At 47.2% G+C, this 12,946-nt stretch overlaps 1 protein-coding gene across 8 annotated transcripts in view; it reads left to right on the forward strand.

Moving 5' to 3' along the window:
* The window catches only part of LOC122370353 (ubiquitin carboxyl-terminal hydrolase 3-like), a 73,862-nt gene that overhangs the window by 10,158 nt on the left and 50,758 nt on the right, over positions 1–12,946 (forward strand). For 6 of the 8 annotated variants that reach the window (XM_043345867.1, XM_043345873.1, XM_043345870.1 and 3 more), the window contains exons 2-5: positions 4,787–4,905; positions 5,490–5,637; positions 6,038–6,181; positions 9,689–9,862. In XM_043345867.1, the coding sequence (XP_043201802.1) occupies positions 4,824–4,905; positions 5,490–5,637; positions 6,038–6,181; positions 9,689–9,862 (548 nt within the window). In that variant the 5' untranslated portion in view covers positions 4,787–4,823. Of the gene's footprint in view, positions 1–422; positions 502–1,333; positions 1,564–4,786; positions 4,906–5,489; positions 5,638–6,037; positions 6,182–9,688; positions 9,863–12,946 lie in introns of those variants that run through there. The other 2 variants (XM_043345866.1, XM_043345865.1) reach the window with 2 other exon arrangements.

Raw genomic sequence — 12,946 nt, forward strand, 5'->3', positions numbered from 1 at the left:
CTGACCCAGACGTCACTCGCAGTGGCGCACCCAGGCCCGCCACCTGAGAGGGGCCGACCAGGGAGTCACTCGGAGAAGGCGAAAGTCCAGCTGAAACGCTCTCCGGAGACTCAAGCGGCGCCGCCAGCTGCACCGAACGCACAGCCTCCCGCGCGCAGTCTAGTAACGGCGACGACGAGACGCGCCCACGAGCCGCAGTCCCGGAGCGATTTTGCGCGTCCTGCCGCCGCTGGTTTTGAGCCTCCTGACGGCCGCCGCCGCTCCTCCTCAGAGAGTCGGAAGGGGAACGGTCACGTGACCGGGGGTCGCGACCGGGGGTCGTCACTCCCTCTCGACCGCCCCGCGCCGAGGGCGCAGGCGCATCACGTCGGAGAGCTCCTTCCTCTATCTCGCTCCTCGCTCTCTCTTCCCCCGGCTGGGCTCGCCTCTGCACGGGGCTCTGTGGTGCACTCGACCCAGCCAGCTGACGCAACGCCTCCGGGTCAGCGATCCGCAGTGGCGGTGAGTCACGTGACCTGCAGATCATTATGTTCCCGGCTCTTGTGAAAACCGAGTAGATCTGTCGTTCCTTTTTCATTCGAATAAGGTCCCTGAACATCTCCTGCCTCCGGGGGGTTAGCGATTCCGTGATGTAGAGGCCGGAACCTCGAAGTTTGGCCTTAGCTCTGAATAGCGCATCTCTATTAGAGCCGGGCGCAGCTGAGCTAAATTCAATCACGATCTTTCCATTTCGAAGTCTGGTGATATCTTGGATCTGTGTGCGGTCTAGATCCATCTTGAGGAACTCACGCGCAGCTGAACGAATCAGATCCACCGCTTCATCACGGTTGGTATGCGCCTGGAGAGCGGACCCGGAGAATAGCAAAAACACCAACCTGCTATTCTGGAGCCGGCGGTCCTCATTCAGCTCCAACTGCTGCACTCTGCTCCTCAGATTCTCTGTCACTTTTTGAAGCTCCTTAACATTCGCAACCACCGACTTCTGACGCTCAGACAATTCTGACAGCACGTCCATCGTGAATGTCAGGGAGTTCTCCATCGCCAACAGTCGCCTCTCACTGAACTCTTGGATTTCTTTAACACATTTTTCATTCTCTTTCACTATAAAGTCCTTTAATTCACGATAGTCCTTCTGCTCCCCCTGACCAGGGGAGCACGCCTTTCTTTTCTTACTCATGGCGTCCACAGACACCACAAAAACCCCACTGCTGACCGCTCTCACTCGCACCGCGCGCGGAGCGCCCTCGCCCGCGTCCGCCCCGGCCGAGGTCAGCCGGTCAACTCCGTCAGGCTCATTGTTCAAAATTATTACCATCCAAACCCCTTGCCCTAAAGAATACATTCAAATTCAAATTCCTGATAGCATTGGTTTTCATTGCTTTGTTACAGTTATAGGGCTGCAGTTTTTGATATATTTCCTCTCTAATCAACTTGACATTGTGAGGTACCCGTCCAGATCACCTCGGTCACCAACATCCCTGACGTAGAAGAATGCACGATTATTGGGGCATGCTTTGTTCTGGTCAATAACAATGCCTCTGGCGCATCCAAATTCATGAAATTGTAAGTAGGATGCTCAGGAATGCTTTTCACCCTAGTACTGGTTTTCTATCTTGAGCTTGCTAGAAATTTTTAGTGCTATTGCTTATTGCATGAGAACAGCAAGGAGTAAGGTTTCTACCAAGATACCTATAAGAAACAGGTAGGTCGGATGTTTTGAGCACGTTTTGAGTAAAGCCCTGGTGACGTCACTGACATTTCTTATATGGAGAATTTCGCCCATAAGGAAAATATTTTACATACGAAAATTTGTATTTCATTAGGAAAAAATACATTCTTTCAATTTCATCATGAAACTTATATAATTTAATTAAAAAACTTGAAATCCTTTGAGTGCTTGTCCCAACCCCTGCTATACCTTTGGTCACGTGACTGCCATGATAAACTTTGCGTTTTGCAATGTTATGACTTAAACAGAAGCAATTAATGTTACAAGCGTATTATTTATGATGTTTTAGGCAGCAATCGTGTAATAACATCCTTGAATTATATACATTCTGCTTAAAAAAGGTCACGTGATGTTACCAGATTGTGCTCGGACAGCATCTTCTTGAACTTCGATTTTGAGTACTTTTTACCTTCATTGAGGCCTAATAACGGACGTTTTTAGTTATAAAATGAAGCAATGAATCTATTGAGGGCAAAATTTAATCATTTTTGCACTTTCAAGCCGGGCTATCCTGGCATGAACTTCGGCCAGTTTGTGTGTGAAGCCTATGGTGAAGGGAAAACTTCACGCCCGGCTGACGTCACAGACCTCGGCTACCAAATCGTGTCCGGTGGGGGCCGGTTTCTACACTGGGGCATTCCACGATAGATCGACCAAAGCCGTACACCCTCATATTTTATTTTTTGCTTAAAATTGGTCTAATGGGTTGTAATGGGCGGGGAAGCCAGTTGTGCCAAAGATTTTTTTCTTCGAACACCGGTTTCCGAGATATAGCCTCAGGCAATTCCTGGAGGTCACGCTGCAACCCTATGTTTGGCGGCTTATAACTCAGAAACTATTGGTTTTCAATGGTAAAAACTTTATATGGTTCAACTTACAATCAACCAGCGAGCGTTTTGGCTATCTCGGAGAGTTACCTTGATATTTTCCCAACTGAAAGTCGCAATTTTGTCTGATGACGATTAAAGCCTTATCAATTGTCATTCATATGCGACAATAAAAAGAGTGGCTTTCGGCCTGCATTGACCTGAGATCAGGTCATTTTTATGACCTGTCCATTATTACGAGCGGGAGCGACAGCGAGATCTCGAGACTAAAGCAAGATAGCGATAAGTGGTAAACGATACAGGATTCACACGGATAAGGTCTACAATTTTTACTCAGGTCATTTTCAGGTCAGGTCAAAGATGACGTCACAGGGGTAAAAAGGAAGTCAAAATAGTTTTGGTTGTACCTTTTGATCTAATAAAGAAAGAGACGTAGAATAGGCACCAATCCGTTTGCTTTCGCCTAGCGCCAGTTCGTTTTGAATTTCGATACCGATGACCTGAGGTCAGGTCAATTTCTTGACCACCCCTTTATAAGTCAATTGGGAAAAAACCAGCTCCCTTATTTTTACACTAAAACGCGTCAGAATTGCCCAATATACCATGAGTGACTCCATATGCGACTAACTTTGACTACCTTGAGACCTTTTTTGCTCTTGGTCAACTGTGACGTTGCTCTTGGGTCATGTGACGTCATTAAAGGTCACCAAATGTTTTTTGCTAATAACTCCTTACAGGTTTGAGATACAGCCGCGCGGATAGGCTCATTGTGTTCAGCTCGTCAAGGCCCATCGAATGATATATGATGACCTTAAGGTCACGTGACCTAAGGTCAACTTTTGACCTTGACCTTTCGAGGTCAATATACACATGTTTCGATGCGGATCGGCGAGAGGATCACGATGGTGCTATTAGTTTGTTCCTAGCTGGGATACTTCGAAAGTTATTCGAGAAAAACTTGATATATATGTAGTGCCGCCATTTAGACTTTCTTTTTACCCCTGTGACGTCATCTTTGACCTGACCTGAAAATGACCTGAGTAGAAATTGTAGACCTTATACATGTGTACCCTGTGCCGTTTACCGCTTGTCGCTATCTTGCTTTGTTCTCGAGATCTCGCTGTCGCTCCCGCTCGTAATAATGGGAAGGTCATAAAAATGTCCTGACCTGAGGTCAACGCAGGCCGAAAGCCACTTTTTTATTATCGCATATGAATGACAATTGATAAGGCTTTAATCGTCATCAGACAAAATTGCGACTTTCAGTTGGGAAAATATAAAGGTCACTCTTCGAAAAAAAGGTCAAGATGTCACGTGATCAAAATTTTCAAAATTCGAAAATCCGAGATAGCCAAAACGTTTGTTGGTTGATTGCGAGTTGAACCATATCAAGTTTTTACCATAGAAAACCAATAGTTTCTGAGTTATAAGCCGCCAAACATAGGGTTGCAGCGTGACCTCCAGGAACTGCCCGAGGCTATATCTCGGAAACCGTTGTTCGAAGAAAAAAATCCTTGCCACAGCTGGGTTCCCCGCCCATCACAACCCATTAGACCAATTTTAAGCAAAAAATAAAATATGCGGGTGTAAATTTTAAGTTTTTTTTTGGTCGATCTATCGTGGAATGCCCCCACTTTTGTATGGTTTTGCATTTTTAAAATTGTTAGTATTTGCTCAATTCACATCTTGATCAATTAGCAACAGGCTGCCAGTCACTATGGATACTTAAGGGGTAGTGCCTTTTATTGTGGCAGCCAGTATGCAGTGATTTTCATTTCATTCTTGTGAATTTCACCTGATTCACCACTCACTTAGAGGAGTATGATGAAGATGCAATAAATGCTTACAAAAATTCTCAATATGAGCACCCTTTGCGAAGTACTGACGTACAAGAAGCTATGCCTACATATTTTTTTCATTTTGTACATTGTAAACTTGAATTTATCTCTATTTGTTGGCTGTCAGACAAACGTGTCTTTCACAAGGAGATTTGTAAATAAATATATTATCATTGCTGATTATAAGAAGTTCAATTTCATAAACTGATGCCTTCATTGTGCTGATGTTTGATTTGAAATAATAGGTAGTGTGAATGAATTCATGTTTTTTTTTTTAGTGATGCAAGTATTTCATTGATCCAAGTCTGTTGTGCCCCATCCAACAGCATGAGTTTGTTTTTTGAAAAATGGATAGTTAATTAACCTATGGACCTGATTTGATCTTCTTTCAGAGCTTTTTCGAGGTTGTAATTTAGGCAATTGCTTGAAATGGAATGCCCTCACCTGGAAGAAAATGTGAAGATTAAGAAAGACATTGTAATCCAACATTCCAAGCAGTGGAAATGTGAAGGTATGTCATAATCAAACAGACAGCACATATTTTAGACACATCTTCCAGACAGACATGTCACAGCATCTCAAAGTTTTTTTTTCTTCAAAGTCATGCAGTGAGGTGCAGTATTAGCATGCACGCACAGTGCTCCACATGCCAATCACACATGCATTGTTGTAATTACATGCTTTTGCCAGTCCACTTTGTATTCAACAACAAATGAAGTGAGCAAACTTTAGGTGTCTGGTATGCTAGGCATTGCAATGTGGATGTTTTTACACCTATCACTTGCAGCTTGCATCAAATCTGCATTTTCAGTCATTGGCTGACAAAGTATGGTGTGATTCACTGATCATATCTGCTTGTGTCAAATATTACTCTAACCACCCCTCTTATGCAGTATCAAGTACCTGGAATGCTGTCTTAGATGCTTCAACACCTAGACATTGTCAATCTCACATGTCTACACTGAAAACACCATCCTTCATTGCATCATTTCCCATTGTCACTCAGCCATTCCACCTCTTGCCTTATACACCAGCAGGTATGTCATGTCTGCAGTATGTGCAGCTACTGACTTGTCTCGGTTCCGACCCCGACAGTGTGCAGAACCACCGACTCGCCGTGGCTATGTCTCCACTGCGGGTTCGTCGGGTGCGGTCGCTACGTATCCGGCCACGCCAAGCGGCACCACGAGGAACAAAGTGGCCACGCTGTCTGCATCGAGTGCCACCAGCTCTCCGTCTTCTGGTGAGTATCACGCTCTGGGGAGGGGTCTGTTTGGTGTCCCTGTGGTCTGGTGGGGTGGGGTGAGGAGTATGATGGGTGCGCTCACGCTAATATGCTTCTGGTGGCTCTCGGTGGGACGTTTAATGGGTGGGAAAGTAGGTATTTCTGGACCTTTTAGGTCATATGTTTGCACTATAGGGTTATTGCTGCTCTTGAATTGTGGTCAAGTCAATGATGTTAGTGAAAGTTTGTTTATGTTGTTTATATAATGTGCTAGCTTCCCCGTAGATTGGGCTTTCGATGGGTATCGATAAAGTTCGATATCGACTTCGATATCGACACAACATATCGTCAGTGGCTCGTCTAAACTACAGGAATCTATCAACAAAACCCCATTAACCTTGGCACCTCTGTTTGGCAGTTACCAATGTGATGACTTCATTTTTAACGACACTGCCGGCGGTACCATTGACAAAGTTCGAGCGGTGCTCAGCGCACGGCATTCGACGGACAACGGGCCGCCGACGCTGCGGCCACCTAGCACCCGGAAGCGGAAACGAAGCCGGTGAGACTGCCGCTAGGCGGCGCTAGTAGTACTGATTCCTCCTGCTTTATTGGTCGCGGTATGCTACGTTGGTTCTGCCTGTTTACCGTCATGCTTAATTTATGTTTCGTTTGTGTTGCCCGCTGAACTTATTTTTCTGTGCCGTCAACCATGTTCACATGACGGTGCACCCTATGCAGCCGACGCACGCGTTGATGATAACGCCTGTCAGCTGGTATCTTCTCAGTACCAAGTAAATTGCATTGGCTAGAAAGGCGTTATAACCGCTCATAGACCTCTGCACCGTTCCATCGTTACCATCCTCAAGTCATTCGAAACCTTCTCCTCCACGCCTCAAGCCCCTACTCCTGCCTGGATGTGCATTAGGCAACATTTATCCCATGCGGGATAGCCCGATAAGAGCACGCCCGTAGCCGGGTGCGGTAAGTGCTTGGGGGGCTGGTCGGCCTTTCATCTGGACGGGCTCAGCCCCGGCGACTCACCGGGCCGCTCGCCCAGACCCATGTCTCCCCGGAATTCCTATCACCCCTCCGGCCCTGAAATGTTCTCGTCAGACCGAAAGGGCCTAACCCAACAACACAAAGAAAAAATAGAAAGGCGTTATGCGTAGCGCGATCGAAGGAAGTCCCCAGCTGGTAAAACCGTCAAGTTTATTGAGAAATTTTGGTAACATGACGCGTTGGCCTATATGTATGACCAACGTATGACGCATGAACACATTGTCATATCTGGGCATTTCTATTTAGGTTCATATCGCGCTTGTAAAGCTCATGTCAGATATCTTTTTATCTTGCCTGAAACAATCCTTTGCATTCTGAGGACCGACTAATGTACCTAGGAACCTTGCAAATATGATTTTGAAATAGCATGCAGTGTGCAGAACTCAGGCCGGTTCTGGCGTAGGCGCCGCCATCTGTTTGTTTGTTTGTCTAAAAACGCTCGCCTAAAACACGAATGTGGCCTATTTTCGTGTAAGTTTTCTCGGAAAGGGCAATGAGCTTAATATTTTTTTAAAAAGAAAACAGTTGTAAAGCATGACTGAGTTTGAGCCATGCAATATTGAATCCGACTCCGGACTCCAGGCACACCTGTATCTATGATCGACTTCGGCTCCGACTCCTTCTCCGCATCCCTGGTTCTGGACATATTTGCCATAGGACGATTTATTTCAAAAGTTGAGCGTCTGCTCTGCTATTGCTGAATTGTTCAGTGGATTTTATTTCTGATTATATTATCTTTTTTCGCCAGTCCATTATCATATAAGCTACACTTCCATCGGTCGAGCCTGTCCTTTTATAGCGCGATGTTCAGTACCAGAATGAATCTGATATTTGGATTGGGGAGTGCTAGTCATTCAGCGGTACGCGAATTTCCTGCTATTTTCAGCCTCATTTCCCCTCCGCGAATATGGCATTTGCTTTCGTGTCAATGGTGCGATTTCGTTTCCATCAGTGCGGCATTTCGCGGAGCTTGTCAATGCAGCCTCTTTTGCGTCGGACGTGGTAATGGCTTTCAGTTGAATGTGTAAAGGCAGATAGCGGCCTGCGACTGTCATGCTAGAAATCAAATTTCTTTCCTTCGGCTTGGCCAACATTCTAGTCGTGGACATAACGTTGTTATGCACGATTTGGACAAAGTATCTAGCTGTTGTGAAATGTATTAGTCAACATTATGTCAGATTAGTCGAAACTTCATTTCCATTTTCCTGCAAATGAACTGAACCAGCTATCAAGTAGTATGCAAATTCATATGTCATTTCTGTTGTCTGTGTTGTAATTGTGTATCTAAATTATAATTACACCTGTTCTGAATTATATTTCTGATTGGATTTATTATTTTAATTTTGTCTTAACCCTAGAACGCCTAGGGGGGGGGGGGTTGTATCAACCCCCCCCCCTGAGGTTTTTTCGAAGTGCACGCTAAACGGCTTGTCGTAGCGGGCTGAAATTTTCAATACCCTCTGAGGCAACCTTTGCGCATCTTTTGCCGAAAAAAATTGATCGGGTCATGTCAGGTCACGGAGTTATGACGTCATAAGAGGTACAGCCTCCGGCCGACAGTTACCAAACGTGTGCGCCGAATCCCTAGGTTTTCTGCCGGTGATACCCACATTGTTTGATGGATCATGATGAAACTTCCCATGCATGTTGGGGCAAGCATTGGCTATCGTGTGGTGCAAGAAAATTGACCGGGTCAGGTCAGGTCACGGAGCTATGACGTCACAAGAGGAACAGCGTCCGGTACTATTTTTGAAAAGCGCCCGAACCACTATTTTGCTAATTCTTGTCACCTCAATGGGAATATGCAGCAATATTAGCTTCTATAGGGAGCAAATGGACCTCCCAAATCCAAGAATACAATCAGATTTCAAAAATTTAAATTTTGATTTTTCGAATTTCTGCCGCCGACTGTGACCTTGCCGACTTCCGGCGCTCCCAACGCGCCATTGTTAGAGCTAGGGAAACGAAATACATACCAAACGATAGAGAATTGATCAAGGAACACGATAGTGAAGGTTTCAAGTCGATATCTCCCACCGTTTTGCCGCAATCGCCGCGGAAATTTGAAAAAGTTTGATTTTTTTCGGAAAATTTGACCTTTGACCGGTCATAAGTAGGTCAAATGTTGACCTAGGACCAAAAAACATACCACCAATCGCGAGATCTCGTTGAGAGCAATCCGTTGGTTTTTTCCGCTAAGCTCTACGACCTTCCGTTTCGAAACGCCAGGGGGGGTCGTAACAACCCCCCCCCCCCCCTGGTCGTTCGTGTTATGAGAAATGGCCTGGTCGTGCGAGGGTTAAGAACATTTTGCATACCTATCATCTAGCCAAATCAAAATTTTCCCTCATTATGTTCTAATGGGCCACTCTACCAATATTTCCATTGTGTATGATTTATCGGACGGCATTGTTGAATTATTTGTATTACTGTTGTATACCTAATGGACTCGTTGCTGTGCAGCTCCTTCACCTTATCCCACAATGTAGGCATAGGCTTTGGCTTTAGCATTCAGTACCCAGGGGGAATTAGCCGATTGGCGTTTTTACTGCTGTAATATCTATTTATTTATTTATTTTTTTCTTGCCGGAGTTGGCCTGAAATTTGATCGTTAGTAGTACGTTTGTTTCAGATATTTAGGAAATGGTATTTCTCCTGTTGTTTTTAGTAATGGTCCTTAATGTAGACAGTAGACATCAAAGGCAATACACTCACCAGCATGTCATTTTCCTAAACCAGAAATCTGAGGAACGATTGAGCAACCATTGTTTTATAGCCATCCCATAATCCTAGTTTCTTATAAATCGACTTTTTCTTTAATCATCTTTCGCGACCACAGCAATTGGGATTGAATTGATTTCAAGACTGAATCTCACCCCCCCCCCCCCCCCCCAGTCTCCGCTGCGTCATTTCGTGGATACTTGCATCAGTGTCCTCATCGCCCAGTCCACAGTGAAGTGTCTAACACCCCCCCCCTCGCCGTCTCCTCCCCCCCCCCCCACGGCAGGTTGGCGGCGTCTGAGTCGGAGGGCGAGGCCGAAAACCGGGTCGGAAAGCGGCCGGTGCGGCGGCGGGGCCGATCGGCCGACCCCCAGCACACGTCACAGAAGCCCAGCTGCGCTGCCGGCCTGAGAAACCTGGGCAACACCTGCTTCATGAACGCCGTACTACAGTCGCTAAAGTGAGTCGGGAGAGGGGAAGGGAGGAGGGGGAGGTGGGACGGGTCGCCCGGTTGCATAGCTGAAAGGTAAGCTAGCTGGAAGAGAAGTGGTCAGCTAAACCTGCTGTATGTAAATACATTATGTGGATCCACCCAATTAACCATGCATAGATTGACCCTCGGATGTGTGCGGCGTTTGCCAGCTTCTACACCTTTTTTCAATCCGAATCGGCATCCGGTCAGTTATTTTCGGCAGATCTGCATTAGGAACGTCAGCTGGAGTGCGCTTTCGACAAACCACGGTCCAAACTCGGCATAGTGCAGAGGCATGACATGGGGCATTTTATTTCGACACTGAGCGTGGTTTCGACACTGGCCAATGGATTTCGGCACACGGCATAGGACTGTGACATCGGGCATTGGAAAAAGGCAAATTTCATTTTACAATGGCAATGGTCATTAGGGTGTGTCATATCTAATATTTTTGTCTCAGATCAAGCGCTTCCGCGGATATTCCTTGTCCCTGGGTTCATTGAAGCCCATTGGCACTGTTCTTTTTTCGCTGCACCGAAAATTCAGGCGGCGCGGGCCCAATCAATTTCGACATTTCCCGTGGCGCCCGGCGTTGAAGTCTCCATACTGAACACAATGCGCACCGTAGCGCTAACACCAGGCATATGACCCGCCGTCGGCCTGTGGCGGCCAACACCGTTTGACGGTTAAAATTCGATGGCTATTTCTTGTTTAAATGGACGTCGGACGAAACATACTGTTATCTTAATGTGTTGAGGCCATTCAGGGGACCACAGATGATCCATATAATAGGATCACGCTGCAGCCTTGGCAACAGTGTTCGCCACGGGCTGCAAAATCCCAGTCCAGCCCAGCCGAGGCCCATGGGTTCACAGCCCGGCCCAGCCCGAGCCCATTCATGGTAAAGGCGTCAAAGCCCAGCCCGGCCCAGCCCGTCAAAAATGAATGGATTAACAATTATTGACACTACACAGGTATCCAAAGCTCGCAAAGAAACAATCTTTTGCGAGCAGCATGCAATTGCACAATGGACATTGCATGGGTGCTTTATTAACTCATTTTTGAGTCTTGCACAGTAATAAGCTATGTAGTTTTAGTTATTGTCTCAGCTGCGAATCCCTGACTCCACTTTACAGTTCTTGGCCCAGCTCATCCACAGCCCACCGATCCTTCATATTTGAGGGCCCAGCCCAGCCCGTAGCCCAGCCCAGCCCATGGCGAACACTGCTTGGCAAGACTATCACGAGTGGAGCAGGGAGAATAAGAGCACGGATGGACAGAGGGCAACGCGAGTGGGGTCTCGGGTATCACCCCTCCGTCGGCAACACAATGTGTCGGCTTTCGAGTCATGTGCTGTCTACCCGAGGCACACAAGCTTGCGAAGAACGTGGGTCAGTGTGGTTTCAGCTGCGGCGTGAGCAGAAGTGCGTGTGGTGCAATCGAATCGGACTATCCGTGCCGCAGTGATGCCGTTGCGAAGCAAAGCGAAACATTTCGTTATCGGGTCTCCCAGTGTGCTGCCGGTAAATCAGCTGCCTACAAACAGAGATGTAGTGAATTATGTGAGACCCCTGGCAGGGGATAGAAAAAGTGAGCGGACAGTTACTGCATGTTTTCGTGAAGCAGCGGAAGCGGTGGTTGCAATGTGGTCGAGTGAGGGCATACCAACGATACAAATGCACAATGTGGTTCGGAAGGTAAAGCAAGTCTACGAAAGATTTCGCCGATCGAACAAGGTGCCCAAAAGAATGCGGGAGGGACAAACGAAACGAAGTCTTTCTGAAGCGAGTCTGTTTCGTAAGCTTTTTGACATCGCCCGCTGCCGCTGTAAAGATCGGCGAAGCTGTACCTGTCCACTTTCAAACGGGGTACCGCCAGCGGAAATAGCATTGCTTCGAGACCAGAGAGGAGTTCGGAAGATCAGACTGGGTGGTGTGGACTACGAGGAGACGGGGAAACGACGTAAGACTGCGAGCCTAGAATGAGACGGGAGCGGAACGAGGGGAGGGGCGACGTGGGTCAAGCTGGTCCTTTCCACCTCCGTACCTATTCCAGCGGCGTCAATATCGACGAGACAGGCCAGGTAGACTCATCGGCAACGACCGACACCAACGCCAGCAATTAAGAAGTCACAAGTGAATTTGAGATGAAGGAATGTATCCAAAGACTCAAACGATGATGATATGACAAACACTGCACTGGCAGCTGACTGACAGGTATGGTTTATCCAACCGTGCTGTAGCGGCCGTCATCAACGGTTTTCAGATGGATATCGGTCGCGTAGCGAGCGGCAAAGCAGAATTGCTGGTCGACCCGAAAAAGTATGGAGAGAAAGATGCCGGATGAGACAAAGTACAGTGGCCGCGCGGGACCAACAACACAGCGACGCTGAGCTCAAGGCCATGTACTTTGATGGAAGGCATGATCACTGATCAGAATAGCACGGGCCGAGGCGGCTACAGGGCAGCTGAGGAATATGTGGCTAATGTAGCAGAACAAGGAAACGAATATCTCTCCAACTTTTACGCCAATGTCAGGTAAAGCCATTGATCAAGCCAATGAGCTGATAAACGTTGCCACTCTGGCTAATAGGCTGCGATGGCGCGGCTGTCAATACGGGCAGATCTGGTGGAATATGCCGACTTTTGGAGCTTATTCAAGAGAAAACGGTCCATTGGTTTGTTTGCCAGCTGCACTCGAATGAGCTTGTACTCAGGGAAGTGTTCCAGAACTTGGACGGCAAGACCAGTGGACCCGGATCATTCACGGGGCCGTTGGGCAAGGCAGCCGGCGGCTCCGTGCACCGTCTTTCTCCCGTGAAGTTCCGTGAATGGCAAAGATGCATCTTTTCTGTGTAACCGTTGTCTCAATAGAGGATACTGCCTCGTTTGCATCGCTTACATCCGCATTGACAGCGTCTGTCGCCGCTAACAGGCGAAGACGCGCGCGGCTGGTGTTAGCGTCATCAAACGCATTACGCCAAACATGGAGACTGCAACGCCAGGCGCCACGATAAATCCCGAACTTCTTTCAGCCTGCGCCGATCGAATTTTCGATGCATGGAAAAAAGAA

Source organism: Amphibalanus amphitrite, unplaced genomic scaffold, assembly GCF_019059575.1.
Source record: "Amphibalanus amphitrite isolate SeventyFive unplaced genomic scaffold, NRLGWU_Aamphi_draft 001125F_arrow, whole genome shotgun sequence".
NCBI lineage: Eukaryota > Metazoa > Arthropoda > Thecostraca > Balanomorpha > Balanidae > Amphibalanus > Amphibalanus amphitrite.